At 46.3% G+C, this 23,270-nt stretch overlaps 1 protein-coding gene across 4 annotated transcripts in view; it reads left to right on the top strand.

Annotated features, from left to right (window-relative positions):
• Nucleotides 1-23,270, top strand: part of LOC139542227 (low-density lipoprotein receptor-related protein 1-like) — a 134,929-nt gene that overhangs the window by 51,397 nt on the left and 60,262 nt on the right. For all 4 annotated transcript variants that reach the window (XM_071347407.1, XM_071347406.1, XM_071347410.1 and 1 more), the window contains exons 3-7: nucleotides 3,712-3,846; nucleotides 13,792-13,911; nucleotides 14,643-14,771; nucleotides 17,257-17,363; nucleotides 17,678-17,831. In XM_071347407.1, the coding sequence (XP_071203508.1) occupies nucleotides 3,712-3,846; nucleotides 13,792-13,911; nucleotides 14,643-14,771; nucleotides 17,257-17,363; nucleotides 17,678-17,831 (645 nt within the window). The remainder of the gene's footprint in view (nucleotides 1-3,711; nucleotides 3,847-13,791; nucleotides 13,912-14,642; nucleotides 14,772-17,256; nucleotides 17,364-17,677; nucleotides 17,832-23,270) is intronic.

Below are 23,270 nucleotides of genomic sequence, written 5' to 3'. Positions count from 1 at the left end.
TCTTAAAGTCACTGTGTAATCCGGTATGGTTGTCTTGTGTCCTGCTCCCTGCTATTAAATTCCTCATTTTCCTTTCTGTTTACTTTCCTCCGGCAACTCTTAGGTCTTACGCAGACCTTTCGGGCTTAGAGAGGGTTCTGACATTCTTATTACCCGCTATATCTAGTTTTTCCTAGGCCATTCTTTTCCTTTTGATTGCAATGGACAACTGCTTGGGACAACAGTAAATCAACAGCGTGTCCTGCACCGGGTTTGGAGTGTTGCCAAACAGATCCATTCTGTGGGCTAGCAAGTTTATTCCATATCCTGCAGTCTATTGTGAAATGGCTAGGCTCAGAGTTGATTGAATGTAAAGCAGGAGCTTTGAGAGGACAAGGTGGTGGGAAGTCTGGGTATGAGGCAGTGTCCCCTGCAGTGGCTGATCTACTTGCAGAGATTTATATTGAGCTATTTTATTATGTCTAACTAAGACTACTTGCTGTTCCATTGCTGAGCCCGGCGCATTACTGTGGTAGAACTGCGTCTACATTCAAATACTATTGAGGTATTTCATTCTATCTAAAGGCTCTGGTACCTGCGGCACTGGTGCTGAGCCAGCTGTAGTACTACGCTGAAGTAGAGCGGCGTCTACGTAGACGTTTCTGTGGTGGAGGCACAGTGACTGTGAAATGTGACTACCTTCTGTGGTGGCTGTAGCTATGATAGACTGAGAACTCTCCATGAATGTCGTAAAGGCTCGTAAATGGAAAAGGATGCATTTTCAAACTGGCTACTAGTGATGTCCTCGGGTATTTGTAGCGTGTTTTATCCACTGTCTATGACAGATAATCTGTTTAGAGGGCATCTGTTATTGCGTTGTGACTTCAGAATGAATTTACCTTGGAGACACAGCGTATAATACTACTTTACCCCATGCAGGTCTTTCTCTCTGCAGTAGGCTTGGCTAGTCTATGATGTTAGTTTTTGTTATAACTTCAAACACCTGGTTGTACTTGACCTCACCTCAATGAAAATAACACATTCAGAACCTTCAACTATTCTTATGAAATCCAAACCTTGCAAGACACTCCAAAGCTAATGTTTTCTTCTTCTCCTGCGCAGGAGGCAAGGCTTTCTCTCGCTCTCTCACTCGCGCTGTCATTCGCTCTCTCTCTACAGGACAAAATACAAACCCTCCAACCCAAAAAGGCCTGTGGGGTTGATGATATGCGGACGTACGACGTACGACATAACATCCATGTACACAAATAAGTGTGTGGTTAAATTGGACAAAAACACACATTTCTTTCCACAGGGCCAGGGGGTGAGACAGGGATGCAGCTTAAGCCCCACCCTCTTCAACATGTATATCAATGAATTGGCGAGGGCAATAGAACAGTCTGCAGCACCCGGCCTCACCCTATTAGAATCTGAAGTCAAATGTCTACTGTTTGCTGATCTGGTGCTTCTGTCCCCGACCAAGGAGGGGCTACAGCAGCACCTAGATCTTCTGCACAGATTCTGCCAGACCTGGGCCCTGACAGTAAATATCAGTAAGACAAAAATAATGGTGTTCCAAAAAAAGTCCAGTCGCCAGGACCACGAATACAAATTCCCTCTAGATACCATTGCTCTAGAGCACACAAACTATACATACCTTGGCCTTAACATCAGCGCCACAGGTAACTTCCACAAAGCTGTGAACGGTCTGAGAGACAAGACAAGAAGGGCCTTCTATGCCATCAAAAGGAATATAACATTTGACATACCAATTAGGATCTGGCTAAAAATACTTGAATTAGTTATAGAACCCATTGCCCTTTATGGTTGTGAGGTCCGGGGTCCGCTCACCAACCAAGAATTTGACAAAATGGGACAAACACCAAATTGAGAGACTGCATGCAGAAGTCTGCAAAAAAATCCTCTGTGTACAACGTAAAACACCAAATAATGCATGCAGAGCAGAATTAGGCTGATACCTGCTAATTATCAAAATCCCCCAAAAATTTACAACAAAAGGAAGCGATTCCCAAACGTTCCTTAACAAAGACATCACCTACCGAGAAATGAACCTGGAGAAGAGCCCCCTAAGCAAGCTGGTATTGGGGCTCTGTTCACAAACACAAATAGACCCCACAGAGCTCCAGAACAGCAACACAATTAGACCCAACCAAATCATGAGAAAACAAAAAGATAATTATTTGACACATTGGAAAGATTTTACAAAAACCTGAGCAAACTAGAATGCTATTTAGCTTTAAAAAGAGAGTACACAGTGGCAGAATACCTGACCACTGTGACTGACCCAAAATGAAGGAAATCTTTGACTATGTACAGACTCAGTGGGCAGACCTGGCTCTCAAGAGAAGACAGGCTATGTGCACACTGTCCACAAAATGAGGTAGAAACTGAGCTGCACTTCCTGACCTCCTGCCAAATGTATGACCATATTAGAGACCCATATTTCCCTCAGATTACACAGATCCACAAGAATTTGAAAAAACAAATCCAGTTTTGATAAACTCTCATATCTATTGGTTGAAATACCAGTGTGCTATCACAGCAGCAAGATTTGTGACCTGTTGCAGCAAGATTTGTGACCTGTTGCCGTTGCCACAAGAAAAGGGCAACCAGTGAGGCACAAACACCATTGTAAATACAACCCATATTTATTTATTTTCCCTTTTTGTACTTTAACTATTTGTGCATCATTACAGCACTGTATATAGACATAATATGACATTTGAAATGTCTTTATTCTTTTGGAACTTTTGTGAGTGTAATGTTTACTGTATATTTTGTTCATTTAACTTTTGTTTTATATATTTCACTTGCTTTGGCAATGTAAACATGTGTTTCCCATGCCAATAAAGCCCATTGAATTGAGAGGGAGGCAAAAAGAGAGAGAGAGACAGATGAGAAATCCTAGTTTCTTCTGGAGAGGAAGAGAGAGCGAGAGAGAGACCACTTGGTATTCTTTACCATTGTTGACTGTAATATACAATATTCCTTTGTCACTGTTTTCGTTTCATGACAAAGCGTTCCTGTCTGAAATTGAGTTGTTTATTCAGTGTGTTTCCCTGTACACAGAACTTTGGTCCCATCTAACAAGCGTTTTCTTTTTTGACGTTCGTTGTTAGGGTTGTGGTTTTGAATTCTAACTTACCGTGTGTGCCTGCGGGAACAGGTACGTTGACATGTTTATTTTCTGTTAAAGAGCAGAACGTAAAACAGCAGCCTAGCTAGGAGCTCTAAGATCCTCTCAGCGCCGTGGCAACACGACGATCTTTAAGCAATATACAGAGCTGTTCTGTACGGTCAGCTCGTGGCCCAAGTCTTGACAAAGGAAACGCAAACCGCTAGATGCCCCTGCCCTGCCGGCCTAATACACTGCCATCAGTCCACTACTTATCACAGCACGCCCAATGAATGGTGAGGCTACAGCCTGGCAGGACCTATTTAACACTAAACACATCTCTATAGCGGTCTGGCTGAGGCCGACTGGCTGAACGACACTCTGATTTACCCTTTTTGAAGATGTTCTCGTCTTTTGAACACATTTTTAAACATTTTTAAAAGTCCCTGATTCGTTTTGAGGATGTGTTTTAAGCTGATATTTGTAAATGTAGTCGTGTTTGCAGGGTGCCATCCTACGACTTTTACTCGTTCCTGTGGTACTTTTTGATCTCGGACTAATGTGTGTGTCTGTCTGCTGTGCATTTTGTGTTGCAGGTCCACACAGAGTGTCCCGGTGTCCGGCCAATGAGTTTGAGTGTCTGGGGACAGATGTGTGTGTCCACATGAGCAGGCTGTGTGATGGGAGCCCTGACTGCACTGACGGCTGGGACGAGGGGCCACACTGTCGAGGTAACACACACAAACACGCGCGCAGCTTTCTGGGGTCCTTCCTAGCTCCTACAGAACACTGGGCCAGCCAATCCTGTTGCAGCCAGTGACTGTGTTTTCTGTCTGGTTCCACAATGCGACACTATGAACTCAATAGCTGTCCGAAATGACAACGTATTCCGTATATAGTGCATTACTTTTGGCCAGGAAATAGGAGGCCATTTCAGACAGCCAATATGTCCCCTCTGTGTGGCTCTTATCTTTTTGTCTGGTTCCACAATGAGAAGCCTCAATAATGTCCTCTCTATGGCTCTAATTAATAGGGATTGGATTTGATGATGGGATTCTCCTCCTTTCTGTCGGCCCGGTTGGCTGTCTGGATAAATGCTCCGCTCTGCCAGCCAGAGCCGGGGAAGTGGCCTCAGAGCCTGGGCTGATTTAGGGCCTCTAGGGCCTGATTTGATAAATTAATGACTTTTTTCCCCCAGAGAGAAGAGGAGCCATTGTGATAACGGAGGCCATCTCATTAAAGCAGCTGATGGAGGAAGACAGTGTTTATTGGAAAAGAGAAGAGATTACAGTTTGGGGTGGGGGGGGGGGGGGGTGTACTGGAGAGATAAAGGACGAGAACAGAGGATTCATAAAGCTGAAATTGAGTGATATTAGTCAAACATTTTTGATGTCATGATGTTTCTATTATACTGGGACATGTTTTTGTTGGTTTGGTGCGTTCCCCAACAACAAATATTGGCGCCAAACAAACGAGTCTCTGCGGACCAACGTCCTAGAACACCGACAGGCTCTGGAAAGACCAGAACACATTAGAACTGACAGGTCCACACAGTCCTAGCTATCTTATACCAAGAAAGATATGGCCTCTTTATTTTTCTTTGGAATATTCTTTTTGTTTTATGCATTTATAATTCCTCTTTTTTTTAATGTGTTTATTACTTCCGCTTTAGTTTTGTGTTTACAATTCTGCTTAAGTTTTATGTGTTCATAATCCGGCTTAGTAGAATTCTAGCAGGAACACATTGAGCAGAAATGGGGGGGAGATAAGAGTTGAAGTGACATTTGTGTGAAGTAGGTTAAAGGGACAGATTCCCTGCCTTGCGCAACGTTCTGCCGATGTCATCGAGACATGACCCGCAGCGCCTGTCCCCGGTCGAGCACGCCGGTCCATCTGTCCCCGTGAGGATGGACTACCACACACAGACACACACACACACACACACACACACACACACACACACACACACACACACACACACACACACACACACACACACACACACACACACACACACACACCAGTGACAGTGTGTTTGCCAGAACCTTCTGCTGCGACGTTGTTTGAGTGTGTGTGTGAGCCTCCCAATTTCATGAAAAGCCTCACCATTTCACAAGCATCCCAGTGTTTGCTTGAACAAACTGCCAGCTTGCGCAATCCAAGTGGACCCTAGCCTGGTGCCGATGTGTCAAAGCGCGCTTCTGTCATTCGCTGTGTTCAAAGAATTATCCAGAAGTTGTTGACAAGGGGAGTGAGGGAGCCAGAGTAGGAGGCAGGCAAGGGAGGAAGTTATCGCAGTACAATACATTTTACAATCCATTTGAGTGACAGGGTAATATGGTGACTGGGTGTGGGAGGTTGAGGGGTGGTGGAAGGGTGTTTAAAACGTGGGTTATGGCCAGGTTTTGTCCTGCCTACTGTGTTACTGGGCAGCTGAGGCATTCACACACATCTCTGAAGATTTAAAGAACTTCCGACAGCTCTTTCTTTCTCTCGCTCTTTTTCTCTCTCTCTCTCTCGCTCTACACCTACCTACACAGAAGAGGCCAGTAAGTGGGCAAGGCCTCTCATATAATCTCCACACTAGTGTTTAATTGACAGGGAAAGAGAATGGGGTCAGGGTAGTGTCCCCCTCTGCTCCCATTCCAAAATGGAAACCCTCCATGATTTATGCACGCCCTTCTTTATAGCCTGATCTGTTTTTGCTCTTATGGTCATTGGCAAGACGGCACCAACAGACCTGGGACCAATAATAAATTCCAGTAATTTTGAAAGGAAAATCGATTGAAAGCACCGGCAACCTACTTGAGGCAAGAGATTTTGAAAAGTCATCATATTAATTTGTATGCTCGATTCTGGGACCAGAATTAGTTGATTGTCTTGTCGTTATGGTTGTGTTGCGTCATGTTGCTCTGTATATCTGGCTAGTCAGGAACTAGGACGTACAGTGTTGTAAAGCTGGGTTTATGACCCACTAGTCCCGTCCTGTTATCACTTTTCATTCCTGGTGAAGATAATATCAGAGTGTTGCAGTATAGGCTATTGGTGGCAGTTAACGGAATCAAAAGATTAGCCTGTATGTTGTTAATATTAGTGCTCACGTGTTTGTGTATGCGTGAACATTCTAGGTTGTGCATGTGTGCCCTCGCGCTAGTGTGTGTGTGTGTGTGTGTATGTGGAAGGTTCGATAATGCGTTGCTTTGGGACTGGACACCTTGACTCTGTGCAAGATCTGATGAAATGTTCAACCCGGTGTCCAAAAACTGTCTCTGTTTGAAGGCTGTGGGTCTTCCAGTAGGACAACGACCCCAAACGCACATCAAAAGCACCCTGTATTGGTTCAATATGAAACTCTGGAGTGGACAGTGTCCGAGTCCAGATCTTAATCACACCCATGACCTATGACTCGAGCTGAAATGTGGTCTGCTGAAGAGTGCTCGTAGAAAGGTGTACCAAGCTTATTATAGCTACAATGAGCATTTGTTGGCAGTTAGCTTGGCCAAAGGCTGTGCAACCAAGTACTAGCTACGGGGTGCCAATACATTTGTCTTTTATTTTCTAAATAAATATTGTAAACTTAACGTAACAAAATATAATTGGTTCTGCAATGTTGAAAAACCAAATAACAAAGTGTGAAGACCAACAGTTTTTCTTCAATGTCAACTTATTTTAGGAGAAATGGGAAATTATTAAAGAAAAGTGCAAGGGTGCCAATATATTTGGCCGCAACTGTATAAGGGTAATTGAGTTGCTAATGGCACCCAGCAGTACCCCGGGCAGCCGTCAATTTGAGTTAGTCAGTGAGAGGGACTGAGCTAGCCTGCAACGTCACTTCCTGGAGTAGCTCAAACTGCGTATGTTACAGTAGGGCTCCATGAGACGCCATCTTAACCAACTGCATTTGGCTTCAATGTGCTATTGAGTCTCCGCACAGGACTGAACGGTGTCACGCACAGGAGGTTGGTGGCACCTTAATTTGGGAGGACGGGCTCGTGGTAATGGCTGGAGCAGAAGAGGTGGAATGGTATCAAATAAATCCAACGTTGGTTTCCAGGTGTTTGACGCCAGTCCTCCCCTCAGCAGCCTCCACTGGTATCACGTGATCGATGGCTTTGTCCATTCATGTGTACAGTCATTAGTATGCATGCGTACATGAGCCAGTCTGTGGCTGTTTGCTACTCTTATTAGTTAATCCTTCTGTGTGTTTAGCACATACTGCCAGTGTTTGGGTCTGTTTGCTCACCACTCTGGCTCTCCCCCTTTCTCTACGGAGACGGCAAACAACGGCCTACACCAGTGGAGGCTGCTGATGGGAGGACGGCTCATAATAATGGCTGGAACGGACTCGGGAATGTCATCGAACACATGGAAACCGTGCTCCAGAAAATGGCACCCCTATTCCCTAGCTCACTACTTTTGACCAGAGCCATATGGGACCTGGTCGGAGGTAGTGCACCGCATAGGGAATAGGGTGCCATTTGTGGCACTGTCCAGGTGGAGGATTAGGACAGGGTCATGTCCGGGCATGTCTCCAGACCAGGCAGAGACTGACGGAGGAGAGTGGAGGGTTAGGAATGTCTCGACCCTGGGCTGGCCTGGATGAAAGGACAGGTAGATGCTGCAGCTTCCTCACTGCTAAGTGTCACTTGTACAGAAGCCAATAGAACATGCCCACTGAGTCACATGCCGTCTCCTTCAGTCAACAAGCCAGCCAGCCAGTCAGTTTACAGTATAGATTGATGTAGCAGGGAATGGATGTGGAGCGATCAATAGGTCTGCTGGGGTAGGGAAAGAGTCTTAGAAGTAATGAAGGTTGTGAAATAGTATGGAGACGCTAGTGTACTGATACCTGGTCAGTGCCCTGTCCTTGTCTGTCCCTTTCACCCCACCTAGTTCACCCCACCTAGTTCACCCCACCTAGTTCACCCCACCTAGTTCACCCCACCTAGTTCAGGGCTTGTGAGTTGAAATATTGATCAGAGGCCCTGGAACTGGCCTGTTTGTCTGGAGGTGGAGGAAACATCAAACTTGTATATGTTTCCTCCTCTGTGCTTCCCTGTTTGGGAGAGCACTCAGCATCACTCACCTACTCTCTCTCTCTGTGTGTGTCTGTGTGGTTCAGCGGTCGGAAATCCCGCTCCTTGCTCACAGAAAAAAGAAAAATGGCTCTCCATTCATTAAATTTACAATTTAACCAACGCCCATCAATTTTTGTGACTACCTGGGCCTACCAATTGCTTTTGAAGTATTGGAACAAATCCATATGATTTGAGTGAAATGTATTATAATAAACATGAAATGGTGAATGTAAGAAACGCTCATCATTTCAAATAGGCTACATGTCCTATTAAACAGCATATAAACACTCTAAATAGGTCAGGAGCCAGACGGGGAGCCTAAGAAAGAACGGAAATGAATTATTCAGGTTATATTATTTCAAGGCTATAGCCTACAAATACATCGTCAAGCATTTGAGAGTGCAACACAATAGGCCGGTAGGGCCCTAAAGCACTCAGCATTTAAACATTTAGTTGCATTAAATCATTAGTCTATAAATTGCATTAGTCTATAAATTGCATTTTTTTTAAATTCTAGGTAGGCTTGAAGATTTTTAGGCAAAATAACCCAATCAAAACGGAAAGCTTCTTGAAATATTGGAATATGCCAATATTATGGCCTATTGTGTAGATAATAGAACAAAATGAAGGAAACTTAAGAGATCTGATTTTGTTTATAAATACTTTGCTACATTGACACAGTTATCTACCCATCTCGTTTGTTCCACCTAGCATGTGCACGTACAGTAGTAAGTACGCCATCATGCTTTCGGGATATGTGTCTTTTCAGATCCCACAATGATTATTTAGTTGTGGACACTACATCACCACACTCCCGCTCTTGCTCCTCATCTTTGTAAGTCGCTTTGATTTAACACCTGTCTGTTTTATCTGTTTCTTAATGAAAATATTTAGTGAACTCCATGACAGTAGATAAAGCAAGGGACTATAGCAGCACACAAGTAGACTACAAATGCATGCTGGGCCGGGGCATGCCCTGAGCTTGTGAAGTGAGCGCTATTGGAGCGGGAGAGAAGGCTGAGGAATCTCGCTCCGCTCCAGTCAAATTGGGCATGCTCCGCTCCTCGCTCCACTCCACTCACATACTCGTGTGTGTGGTTCAGGCTCACACATCGCATACTAATAGACAAGTCTCCCTAACCCCTGACATTAGAATTCATAGACAACTCTCCCTGCCCCCCACCCCCTGTAGTCCATCCATGTGCTCTCTAAGTTGTTTTCTAGACATTTAGATTAGTGAGAGGGCTTATGCCGGCCCATCCTCGGTGGAACTAAAAGGATCACTGTCGACGTTCTGACATGCTTGTTGAGCACTTCAGGCTGGTGTGTGTTTGTGCGGCATGCTTGTTGAACACTGACTCAAGACAACAGTGTGACGTGTTTCCTCAGGTCATTAACCCTGGCTAAATGGCTGAAAGAAGACTGCTGTTGAAAGAGTGCTGTTGTTGACTGGTGCCTGTTTGACTATTGGTGCTGTCGACTTAGTAACACTCCATGTCCTGTGGAAAAATGTCTATTCGTTGCAGTGTTCTGTATGGAAATGAAAGCAATAGAAGTCTATCTATTTCTATGGTATTCTGCTCTCATCTCCTCTCTGGGGCACAGTGGGGCACAACAAACACAATTCCATTCTATAGGAATTCTATGGCCACAACCACTGACTCTGCATGCATGTATTCCGTTTCTGACTCGTTCCCTGAGAGTGTTGTTCTTTGAGACTGGTGTTTTGCGGGTACTATTTAATGAAGCTGCCAGTTGAGGACTTGTGAGGCGTCTGTTTCTCAGACTAGACACTCTAATGTACTTGTCCTCTTGCTCAGTTGTGCACCGGGGCCTCCCACTCCTCTTTCTATTCTGGTTAGGGCCAGTTTGTGTTGTTCTGGGAAGGGAGTAGTACACAGCGTTGTACCAGATCTTCAGTTTCTAGGCAATTTCTCGCATGGAATAGCTTTCATTTCTCAGAACAAGAATAGACTGACAGGTTTCAGGAGAAAGGTCTTTGTTTCTGGCCATTTTGAGCCTGTAATTGAAACAGTCTAAGGAAGGCCAGTTTTTTGCTTCTTTAATTAACACAACAGTTTTCAGCTGTGCTAACATAATTGCAAAAGGGTTTTCTAATAATCAATTAGCCTTTTAAAATGATAAACTCGGATTAGCTAACACAACGTGCCATTGGAACACAGGAGTGATGGTTGCTGATAATGGGCCCATGTAGATATTCCATAAACATTCTGCCGTTTCCAGCCACAATAGTCATTTACAACATTAACAATGTCTACACTGTATTTCTGATAAATTTGATGTTATTTTAATGGACAACATTTTTTGCTTTTCTTTCAAAAGCAAGGCCATTTCCAAGTGACCCCAAACTTTTGAACGGTAGTGTATGTTTAGATGAGACCGCTTGAAATTGAGGTTCTTCGGACAATATCTACATATTGCAGTACTGATTGTGATGGTTAAAGCTAGAGGCTCTGGCTAGAGGATGGTGAGGTGGTGGCCTGGGGCTGATGTTGGCTTGGAGAGGCAGCACCCTGGCTCCCATTGGCACGGTTTGCCTCTGTGTGAATGTTAGTGTTGGTCATTTGGCACAGTGGGTTTCAGTGAATAGGTGTGATCCGGGGCACACAGTGTTAGCCTGCGGCTCTTCCTCTCAGCGAGACCACACAAAAGGGCCATTGTAGCCCCGGGTGCCCCACAGGCTTTACATAACGAGGACCCTTCAGTGGTCCAACCCCGGTCTGCTCCGCTCTCTCCTCTGGCCAGCCCCAACGGGTCTGCTCCGCTCTCTCCTCTGGCCAGCCCCAACGGGTCTGCTCCGCTCTCTCCTCTGGCCAGCCCCAACGGGTCTGCTCCGCTCTCTCCTCTGGCCAGCCCCAACGGGTCTGCTCCGCTCTCTCCTCTGGCCAGCCCCAACGGGTCTGCTCCGCTCTCTCCTCTGGCCCAACGGGTCTGCCATGCCGCTAATGGTCCCCTTTCAGCTCTGGCTGTCCCCTCAGCATGGTTGGACAGGGCTGTGGTGTATACGTCCCTTCCCTCTCGTTCAGACCATTGTTGAACACTGACTGAGAAGATTCCACTTCCTGTGCGATACTATACTGTCCTCCCGTTTTGACGCTGTTCTACTCAATCTTACTGCGTAAGATCGTATAGTCTGCTTTGGTGCCACATGTTTACTTATCTCGGAAATGGGGTTATTTGAGGATTCCATGCTCTGCAAGCTTGGTGATGATGCTCCGACTCGGAGAGTGTTCCATCTCACTTCCTTGCGCGCGCGTGGTTATCTGTGTTTCTTGGCAGTTCTTTGCTGGTGCACTGCAGTCTTCTCTGACAGACGCCGTGCTGTATGTGGCCACATCTCTCATACCTGCCTTTTTGATCAGGGCTGTTTGAGGTTGTTCTCAGGAAGCATGCTGAAGACTGCAGCGGGCGGAGACTGCTGTGTCGTTTCATATCAGCATCTACTGTATGAGCCTGTAGTGGGAGATTACATACACTCACACACCCATAACTCTGTGGAGATCAGGTAGGGTGACTGTATATCTCTGGGTTAACCCCGCTTCCTCCATACCCCCCATTATTCCATCTCTGGGAGGAAGGTTGGGTGACCGTACTGTATATCTCTGGGTTAACCCCGTTTCCTGCATACCCCCCATTATTCCATCTCTGGGAGGAAGGTTGGGTGACCGTACTGTATATCTCTGGGTTAACCCCGTTTCCTGCATACCCCCCATTATTCCATCTCTGGGAGGAAGGTTGGGTGACCGTACTGTATATCTCTGGGTTAACCCCGTTTCCTGCATACCCCCCATTATTCCATCTCTGGGAGGAAGGTAGGGGTTTTCCTTTCTGTCGATCAGGGCCTCAAATGACCCAGGAGACTGTGGGGTGGGTGGGTGGGTGTGTGTGTGTGTGTCAAATCCAATTGTATCGGTCACATCCTGGCTCCAACAGTGCAGTAATATCTAACAACACACAACAATATACACATCTAAAAGTAAAAGAATGGAATTAAGAAATATATAAATATTAGGACGAGCAATGTCGGAGTGGCATTGACTACAATACAGTTGAATAGAATACAGTATATACATATGAGATGAGTAAAGCAGTATGTAAACATTATTAAAGTGACTAGTGTTCCATTATTAAAGTGACTAGTGTTCCATTATTAAAGTGACCAGTGTTCCATTTATTAAAGTGACCAGTGTTCCATGTCTATGTACATAGGGCAGCAGCCTCTAAGGTACAGGGTTGAGTAACTGGGTGGTAGCCGGCTAGTGATGGCTATTTAACAGTCTGATGGCTGTTTTTCAGTCTCTCGGTCCCAGCCTTGCACCTGTACTGACCTCGCCTTCTGGATGATAGTGCAGTGAACAGGCCTTGGCTCGGGTGGTTGATGTCCTTGATCTTTTTGGCCTTCCTGTGACATTGGGTGCTGTAGGTGTCCTGGAGGGTAGGTAGTTTGTCACCGGTGATGCGTTGGGCAGACCGCACCACCCTCTTGAGAGCGTTTACATTTGTGGGTGGTGCAGTTGCCGTACCAGGCGGTGATACAGCCCGACACAATGCTCTCAATTGTGCATCTGTAGAAGTTTGAGGTTTTTAGGTGCCAAGACCGATTTCTTCAGCCTCCTGAGGTTGAAGAGGCGCTGCTGTGCCTTCACCACACTGTCTGTGTGGGTGGACCATTTCAAATTGTCAGTGATGTGTATGCCGAGGAACTTGAAGCTTTCCACCTTCTCCACTGTGATCCCGTCTATGTGGATGGGGCTTGCTCCCTCTGCTGTTTCCTGAAGTCCACAATCAACTCTTCTTTTTTGGGGGGGGGGGGGGTATTTTCCTGGCACCACTCTCCCAGGGTCCTCACCTCATCCCTGTAGGCTGTCTCGTCATTGTTGGTAATCAGGCCTACTACTGTTGTGTCGTCTGCAAACTTGATAATTGAGTTGGAGGCCGGCATGGCCACGCAGTCATGGTTGAACAGGGAGTACAGGAGAGGGCTGATAACGCACCCTTGTGGGGCCCCTGTGTTGAGGATAAGCGAAGTAGAGGTGTTGTTTCCTACCTTCACCACCTAGGGTGGCCCGTCAGGAAGTCAAGGACCCAGTTGGGCGGGGTGATGAGCTTGGAGCGCACTATGGTGTTGAATGCTGAGCTATAGTCAATGAACAGCATTCTTACATAGGTATTCCTCTTGTACAGATAGGGCAGCGATTGCATCGTCTGTGGATCTATTGGGGCAGTAAGCAAATTGAAGTGGGTGTCAGGTAGAGGTGATTTGGTCCTTAAATATCCTCTCAAAGCACTTCATGATGACAGAGGTGAATGTTATGGGGCAATAGTCATTTAGTTCAGTTACCTTTGTTCCTGCCCCCAAGAAAGCAATGGTGGACATCTTGAAGCAAGTGGGGACAGCAGACTGGGAAAGGGAGAGATGGAATATGTCCGTAAACACTCCCGCCAGCTGGTCTGCTGGAGCCAGCTGGTGCGTGCGTGCGTGCGTGCGTCTGTGCACCATTCCATTTGGTTCCAGCCAGGTTTCCTTCCATGTGTTTGTTCTCATTGGGACCCCCTGTCTCTCTCTCTGTGTGGTAGAGCTTGGACCAGACTGTGCCACCCATGGCTGCACGGGAAACTGCTCTGTGACGCACCAAGGGCCCAAGTGTTACTGCAACGTCGGCTATGAAGTCAGCCAGGACGGAAAGACATGCAAAGGTGAGACCGACACCTGGCCATATTCATGCAGTTACAGTAGCCCTATGAAAACAGTCCCAGGCCTGACCAGTGGCTGGCTGGCTGACTGGCTGACAGACTGACCCACTGTCGACTGACTGACTGACTGATTCACTCGCTGACTCACTGACTGACTGACTGATTCACTCGCTGACTCACTGACTGACTGACTGATTCACTCGCTGACTCACTGACTGACTGACTGATTCACTCGCTGACTCACTGACTGACTGATTCACTCGCTGACTCACTGACTGACTGACTGATTCACTCGCTGACTCACTGACTGACTGACTGATTCACTCGCTGACTCACTGACTGACTGACTGATTCACTCGCTGACTCACTGACTGACTGACTGATTCACTCGCTGACTCACTGACTGATTCACTCGCTGACTGGCTGACTCGCTGACTGGCTGACTCATTCACTCACTGATTCACTTGCTGACTGAATGATTCACTCGCTGACTCGCTGACTGATTCACTCGCTGACTGATTCACTCGCTGACTCACTGGCTGAGCGATTCACTCGCTGACTCACTGGCTGAGCGATTCACTCGCTGACTCACTGGCTGAGCGATTCACTCGCTGACTCACTGGCTGAGCGATTCACTCGCTGACTCACTGGCTGAGCGATTCACTCGCTGACTCACTGGCTGAGCGATTCACTCGCTGACTCACTGGCTGACTGTGCCCTGCCTGCCTCCTCAGATTTCAACGAATGCAGTGTGTACAGGACCTGCAGTCAGACATGCTCCAACAACGAGGGCTCCTACACCTGCAGCTGTGTGGAGGGCTACCTACTGCAGCCAGACAACCGCTCCTGCAAGGCCAAGAATGGTGAGACACACACACAGAGAGCATACAACCACACACATGCACACCACTGCCTCCTGGGTAACATTAACATATTGTGCAGATGTGAGGTCTACATGTGCTAACTTGCCAAAGAGCAAAGCTAGACTTTATTTCAAATATCAAAAATGAATAATTGCGATTCAGTTAATTTTTTTTCTCTTTGAGTCTGTTATTTGAAGTCTTGTCATGCTGTGTTATGGTGGGGGAATCAGATTTGCATGGTGTGACAGTCTGTAACGCTGTTACAATTTAATTTACAGGGATGAGATGTCAGACCGATGCAATGAGTCTGTGACCTTTCTTCCCCTCTCTCTCTCTCTCCCTTCTCCTCTCTCTCTCTCTATCCCTTCTCCTCTCTCTCTCTATCCCTTCTCCTCTCTCTCTCCTCCTCTCTCTCTCCTCTCTCTCTCCCTTCTCCTCTCTCTCTCTCTATCCCTTCTCCTCTCTCTCTCTCTATCCCTTCTCCTCTCTCTCTCCTCCTCTCTCTCTCCTCTCTCTCCTCTCTCTCTCCCTTCTCCTCTCCCTTCTCCTCTCTCTCCCTTCTCCTCTCTCTCCCTTCTCCTCTCTCTCCCTTCTCCTCTCTCTCCCTTCTCCTCTCCTCCTCTCTCTCTCCTCTCTCTCCTCTCCCTTCTCCTCTCTCTCTCCCTTCTCCTCTCCCTTCTCCTCTCTCTCCCTTCTCTCCTCCTCTCTCTCCCTTCTCCTCTCTCTCTCTCTATCCCTTCTCCTCTCTCTCTCCCTTCTCCTCTCTCTCTCTATATCCCTTCTCCTCTCTCTCTCTCTATCCCTTCTCCTCTCTCTCTCCTCCTCTCTCTCTCCTCTCTCTCTCCCTTCTCCTCTCTCTCTCTCTATCCCTTCTCTCTCTCTCTCTATCCCTTCTCCTCTCTCTCTCCTCTCTCTCTCTCTCTCTCCTCTCTCTCTCTCCCTTCTCCTCTCCCTTCTCCTCTCTATCCCTTCTCCTCCTCTCTCTCTCCTCTCTCTCTCCCTTCTCCTCTCTCTCTCTCTATCCCTTCTCTCTCTCTCTCTATCCCTTCTCCTCTCTCTCTCCTCTCTCTCTCTCTCTCTCCTCTCTCTCTCTCCCTTCTCCTCTTTCTTCCCCTCTCTCTCTCTCTCCCTTCTCCTCTCTCTCTCTCTCTCTCTCTCCTCTCTCTCTCTCCCTTCTCCTCTTTCTTCCCCTCTCTCTCTCTCTCCCTTCTCCTCTCTCTCTCTCTATCCCTTCTCCTCTCTCTCTCTATCCCTTCTCCTCTCTCTCTCCTCCTCTCTCTCTCCTCTCTCTCTCCCTTCTCCTCTCTCTCTCTCTATCCCTTCTCCTCTCTCTCTCTCTATCCCTTCTCCTCTCTCTCTCCTCCTCTCTCTCTCCTCTCTCTCCTCCTCTCTCTCTCCTCTCTCTCTCTCTCTCCTCTCTCTCTCCCTTCTCCTCTCTCTCCCTTCTCCTCTCTCTCCCTTCTCCTCTCTCTCCCTTCTCCTCTCCTCCTCTCTCTCTCCTCTCTCTCTCTCTCTCCTCTCTCTCTCCCTTCTCCTCTCCCTTCTCCTCTCTCTCTCTCTATCCCTTCTCCTCTCTCTCTCTATCCCTTCTCCTCTCTCTCTCCCTTCTCCTCTCTCTCTCTCTATCCCTTCTCTCTCTCTCTCTATCCCTTCTCCTCTCTCTCTCCTCTCTCTCTCTCTCTCTCCTCTCTCTCTCTCCCTTCTCCTCTCCCTTCTCCTCTCTCTCCCTTCTCCTCTCCTCCTCTCTCTCTCCTCTCTCTCCTCCTCTCTCTCTCTCCTCTCTCTCTCTCTCTCCTCTCTCTCTCCCTTCTCCTCTCTCCCTTCTCCTCTCTCTCTCTCTATCCCTTCTCTCTCTCTCTCCTCTCTCTCTCCCTTCTCCTCTCCCTTCTCCTCTCTCTCTCTCTATCCCTTCTCCTCTCTCTCTCTATCCCTTCTCCTCTCTCTCTCCCTTCTCCTCTCTCTCTCTCTATCCCTTCTCTCTCTCTCTCTATCCCTTCTCCTCTCTCTCTCTCTCTCCTCTCTCTCTCTCCCTTCTCCTCTCCCTTCTCCTCTCCCTTCTCCTCTCTCTCCCTTCTCCTCTCCTCCTCTCTCTCCCTTCTCCTCTCCCCCTCTCTCTCTCTCCCTTCTCCTCTCCCTTCTCTCTCTCTTTCTCCCTTCTCTCTCTCCCTTCTCCTCTCTCTCTCTCTATCCCTTCTCTCTCTCTCTCTATCCCTTCTCCTCTCTCTCTCTCTCTCTCCTCTCTCTCTCCCTTCTCCTCTCCCTTCTCCTCTCTCTCCCTTCTCCTCTCCCTTCTCCTCTCTCTCCCTTCTCCTCTCCCCCTCTCTCTCTCTCCCTTCTCCTCTCCCTTCTCTCTCTCTTTCTCCCTTCTCTCTCTCCCTTCTCCTCTCTCTCCCTTCTCTCTCTCTCTCTCCTTCTCTCTCTCTCTCCCCTCTCTCTCTCCCTCTCCCTTCTCCTCTCCCTCTCCCTTCTCCTCTCCCTCTCTCAGATCCTGTGGAGCAGCTGCCGGTGCTGCTGATCACAAACCTAAATGACATCCGCTGTACGTCTCTGAGCGGCATGCCGACCCGCCTCCCAGCCATAAGCACCAACCAGGTGAGCCTTTCTCTGGAAGAATTTTAGCAAGCTGTGGCCTGGCTGGTTTAGGCACACATACTGTATCGACAGTGACGGTATCCAGCCTAGTGCCCTTTGACACAGCCTCTCTTATCTCTCTCAACTGTCGTCCTCTCTGTTCAATAAGTCCCGTTTGTCTTACACCAATGACCCCGTTGGAAATAAGTGTTGTATAACGCTTTCATGTCTTCTGGGATTTGAAACTATTGCAAAGTGTCTTTTTGGTCTTTTGAAAAAGCGCTTTATAAAACCCAATGTATTATTCATCACCTGCTTATTTTGTCCAAAAATAGACCACTGCCATGGATTTCAACTACGCCCAGGAGACGGTTTGTTGGATCGACGTGGGCGACTCGCCCGCCAACACCCACCTGAAGTGTGCCTCCATCCCAGAGCTGAAGACGGTCACTAACATCAGGATCATTAACATCTCCCTCAGCCTCCACCGTGAGTAGAAGACACACACACAAACGTGCACACACACGCACAGCCTGTACCGTGTGTCGAGGAGCCTACCTACCGGTCCTTTTTTTACCTATTCCACCCTCCTGTATTTTCATTAGGACAGACACTCGTGAAGGTGAGAGAGGAAACCGATGAGACAGATGGGAGTGGAGAGGAAAGAGAGATATGGAGAGGAAAGAGAGAGATATAGAGAGGAAAGAGAGAGATATAGAGAGGAAAGAGAGAGATATAGAGAGGAAAGAGAGAGATATAGAGAGGAAAGAGAGAGATATAGAGAGGAAAGAGAGAGATATAGAGAGGAAAGAGAGAGATATGGAGAGGAAAGAGAGAGATATGGAGAGGAAAGAGAGAGATATGGAGAGGAAAGAGAGAGATATGGAGAGGAAAGAGAGAGATATGGAGAGGAAAGAGAGAGATATGGAGAGGAAAGAGAGAGATATGGAGAGGAAAGAGAGAGATATGGAGAGGAAAGAGAGAGATATGGAGAGGAAAGAGAGAGATATGGAGAGGAAAGAGAGAGATATGGAGAGGAAAGAGAGAGATATGGAGAGGAAAGAGAGATATGGAGAGGAAAGAGAGAGATATGGAGAGGAAAGAGAGAGATATGGAGAGGAAAGAGAGAGATATGGAGAGGAAAGAGAGAGATATGGAGAGGAAAGAGAGAGATATGGAGAGGAAAGAGAGAGATATGGAGAGGAAAGAGAGAGATATGGAGAGGAAAGAGTGAGATATGGAGAGGAAAGAGAGAGATATGGAGAGGAAAGAGAGAGATATGGAGAGGAAAGAGAGAGCTATGGAGAGGAAAGAGAGAGCTATGGAGAGGAAAGAGAGAGCTATGGAGAGGAAAGAGAGAGCTATGGAGAGGAAAGAGAGAGCTATGGAGAGGAAAGAGAGAGCTATGGAGAGGAAAGAGAGAGATATGGAGAGGAAAGAGAGAGATATGGAGAGGAAAGAGAGAGATATGGAGAGGAAAGAGAGAGCTATGGAGAGGAGAGAGAGAGCTATGGAGAGGAGAGAGAGAGAGCTATGGAGAGGAGAGAGAGAGAGCTATGGAGAGGAGAGAGAGAGAGCTATGGAGAGGAGAGAGAGAGAGCTATGGAGAGGAGAGAGAGAGAGCTATGGAGAGGAGAGAGAGAGCTATAGAGAGGAGAGAGAGAGCTATAGAGAGGAGAGAGAGAGCTATAGAGAGGAGAGAGAGAGCTATAGAGAGGAGAGAGAGAGCTATAGAGAGGAGAGAGAGAGCTATAGAGAGGAGAGAGAGAGCTATAGAGAGGAGAGAGAGAAAAGATGTAGAGATATAGAGAGGAAAAATATATAGAGAGGGAAGAGAGGAGAGATGGAAAGATGGAGAGATGGAAAGATGTAGAGATGGAGAGAGGAAAGATGTAGAGATGGAGAGAGGAAAGATGTAGAGATGGAGAGAGGAAAGATGTAGAGATGGAGAGAGGAAAGATGTAGAGATGGAGAGAGGAAAGATGTAGAGATGGAGAGAGGAAAGATGTAGAGATGGAGAGAGGAAAGATGTAAAGATGGAGAGAGGAAAGATGGAGAGAGGAAAGATGTAGAGATAGAGAGGAAAGAGAGAAAAGATGTAGAGAGAAAAGATGTAGAGGAAAGAGAGAAAAGATGTAGAGAGGAAAGATGTAGAGATGGAAAGATGTAGAGATGGAGAGATGGAGAGAGGAAAGATGTAGAGAGGAAAGATGTAGAGATGGAGAGAGGAGAGAGGAGAGAGGAGAGATGGAAAGATGGAGAGATGGAAAGATGTAGAGATGGAGAGAGGAAAGATGTAGAGATGGAGAGAGGAAAGATGGAGAGATGGAGAGAGGAAAGATGGAGAGAGGAAAGATGGAGAGATGGAGAGAGGAAAGATGTAGAGATGGAGAGAGGAAAGAAGTAGAGATGGAGAGAGGAAAGAAGTAGAGATGGAGAGAGGAAAGAAGTAGAGATGGAGAGAGGAAAGAAGTAGAGATGGAGAGAGGAAAGAAGTAGAGATGGAGAGAGGAAAGAAGTAGAGATGGAGAGAGGAAAGAAGTAGAGATGGAGAGAGGAAAGAAGTAAAGATGTAGAGATGGAGAGAGGAAAGATGTAGAGATGGAGAGAGGAAAGATGGAGAGAGGAAAGATGGAGAGATGGAGAGAGGAAAGATGTAGAGATGGAGAGAGGAAAGATGTAGAGATAGAGAGGAAAGAGAGAAAAGATGTAGAGAGAAAAGATGTAGAGGAAAGAGAGAAAAGATGTAGAGAGGAAAGAGAGAAAAGATGTAGAGATGGAAAGATGTAGAGATGGAAAGATGGAGAGATGGAAAGATGGAGAGATGGAGAGAGGAAAGATGTAGAGAGGAAAGATGTAGAGATGGAGAGAGGAGAGAGGAGAGATGGAAAGATGGAGAGATGGAAAGATGTAGAGATGGAGAGAGGAAAGATGTAGAGATGGAGAGAGGAAAGATGGAGAGATGGAGAGAGGAAAGATGTAAAGATGGAGAGAGGAAAGATGGAGAGAGGAAAGATGTAGAGATAGAGAGGAAAGAGAGAAAAGATGTAGAGAGGAAAGAGAGAAAAGATGTAGAGAGGAAAGAGAGAAAAGATGTAGAGAGGAAAGAGAGAAAAGATGTAGAGAGGAAAGAGAGAAAAGATGTAGAGAGGAAAGAGAGGAAAGATGTAGAGAGGAAAGAGAGAAAAGATGTAGAGATGGAAAGATGTAGAGATGGAAAGATGGAGAGAGGAGAGAGGAAAGATGGAGAGATGGAGAGAGGAAAGATGTAAAGATGGAGAGAGGAAAGATGAAGAGAGGAAAGATGTAGAGAGGAAAGAGAGAAAAGATGTAGAGAGGAAAGAGAGAAAAGATGTAGAGAGGAAAGAGAGGAGAGATGTAGAGATGTATAGATATATAGAGAGGAGATATATAGAAAGAAGCCTCGACTAGCCTACCGCTCCAACTGGAGGGACACACACACGTACGCACACACAGTAGAGGTGACGCAATAACCACCCGGCGGCGCCCGACTCTGAAACCTGCTCGTGGCAGCATAAAAGTTCAGAGCAGAAGTGCTGCGCGCAGCTCTATTCCAGTAAAGGTTCGTCTTCCTGAACACTGCTGCCCTGACATGGTGCTAAATCACTACGGATCAAAGCGTGGCTGATGTACAGTAATATCATCCAGAGAGGAGTAGTTACAATATGCCCTCCGAGGGTTAACTGGCACATTGTGCCGTACAGCTTGATGTACCGACCCCACAATAAAGTAGACCACAACACACTGTTGATAATGTAAGGTTCGGCGCGTTAGCCAGTAGCCGCGATCCATTATAAACCACCTCCCATTTATTGATTCTGATTGGACAGATTTACAGCGGGTTTGTTTCGAACGGCGCCCTATTTCCCCATGGGGCTGGTCAAAAGTAAGGCTCTGGTCAAAACAAGTGCGTTATAAAAGGAATTGAGCGCCATTTGGGAATGTGTGGCCTGCAGTTTGAATGTCCTCACAGGCCCTGCATTAACTCAGGGCTGTCATCTGTTGGGCGACACACACACATGCACACAACCCTGGCACAATTATTAGAATGGGAAAATATGGACTTAAGATTGATCATTAGACAAGGTTTGTTTTCCTGACAGTGCTATTACTAGTGGGCAGGAATGTACGGGTGTGGGTGGTGTGTGTGTAAAGTGTTCCATTGAGAATAAGCCTGAGGGATGGAAACACAGACATGAAGAAAACAAGTTATGAGTTGGGTGAAGGACTAGAACGTGGGACAGAGTTTGAGACCAGCCTACGACCTGATGATTGTCATTTCCACGTAAAAGTACCCATGAGGACCGACGTGAAGTCCGTAGGTGCGCGTCACATGAAAACCAAGAGTCTATATTTTTGAGAAATGAAGGTGTGTGTGTGTGTGTGTGTGTGTGTGTGTGTGTGTGTGTGTGTGTGTGTGTGTGTGTGTGTGTGTGTGTGTATATATATAGTTTCTTAAACTGTTTTCCATCCTAAAAAAGGTGAATAAGCAAAGGCTTTGATTTCTGGTCAAGCAACTAGCAGATAAAGTGTTAAAGTATCAGAAACACATCGGAACACAATAATGTTGAATAAAAACCCCTGACAACTAATATCAACACTTACATTTAGTTTTGGAGAAATTATTTGCCTTCTGTAAGTTTATTAATCATTGCCTTGTGCCTTGTAATTCCATTACCAAAAACCCACATCTTTAAGATATTTTCAAATGTCTCTCCCGCATGAGGGATAATGAAAGTTAATGAAAGTAACAAGTAAAGGTAGATGGTAGACCTACCAATTAGTTATATCGTTTTTACTGATATTAAGTGATTCAGACTGGGAATTCTGTTACCAGATTGGAGTTACTGCAATTTCATTGGCTGAAAGGGGAAGTCATGGGAGTCACAACGCACAGTTGGGTCACCTGCTACTTTCCTCTCTTCCACTGGCATACTGTTATGTTCAAATTTGGGGAAATGACACACTCTAATTGTTTTATATTTTTGACATTTTGTCAGGAAATGCAACTCTGTCTCAGGTTCTGCTGTTGTGCAGTGGTTGCACAGCCTTTCCTCTACAGGGAGCCAGGTTTTCCTGTGTCTGACCTTCTCAATGGCAAGGCTGTGCTCACTGCGCCTGTACTTTGTCAAGGTTTTTCTAAGGTTTTGATCAGTAACTATGGTCAAATAGTTAGCCACGGTGTACCGTCGATTTAGGGCCAGATAGCACTGCATTTTGCTTTGTGTTTGTGCTTGTGTTTCACAATAAGCAATGTAGTTTTGTTTTGACTGTGTTGTAATTTGGTTTATTCTGATTGATTGGATGTTCTGAGGCTTCAGTGTGTCAGTAGAACAGGTTTGTGAACTCAGCCCCAGGACCAGCTGGATGAGGGGACTCTTTTCTTTGCTCAGCTCTTGGCATTGCAGGGCTTGGTAGTGATATGAGAGGGTGTCACTGTATTTTAGATGTTTCCAAAACGTAATTGCTCTTTTTTGAGTTTTTATTATTAGTGGATATTGGCCTAATTCTGCCCTGCATGCAGTGTTTGTAGTTTTCCTCTGGACATGTAGGAGAATCTTACAGAACTCTGCATGCAGGGTTTCAATGGGTTGTTTGTCCCATTTGGTGAAATCTTGTTTTGCAAGTTGACCCCACACCTAGCTGCTATAAAGTGCAATTGGTTCAATGACACATTCAATTAGTTTTATCCAAATTTTAATAGGTATTTCAATTTGAATTTCTTTTTTTTAATGGCGTAGAATTCCCTGCGTGCTTTCTCTCTGTTCATTCACTGCCTCATTAAGGTGTCCAGTTGAGCTTATTTTTAAACCTAAGTAATTGTAGTGTGTGCAGTACTCTATATATTTTGTACCAATTGAGAACTTTGGTCTAATTCCCTGAGATCTGGATCTTCTCTGGAAAATC

Source organism: Salvelinus alpinus, chromosome 17, assembly GCF_045679555.1.
Source record: "Salvelinus alpinus chromosome 17, SLU_Salpinus.1, whole genome shotgun sequence".
Classification (NCBI taxonomy): domain Eukaryota; kingdom Metazoa; phylum Chordata; class Actinopteri; order Salmoniformes; family Salmonidae; genus Salvelinus; species Salvelinus alpinus.
The sequence above is the reverse complement of the archived record's forward strand: the minus strand, read 5'-3'. Positions and strand labels throughout refer to the sequence as shown.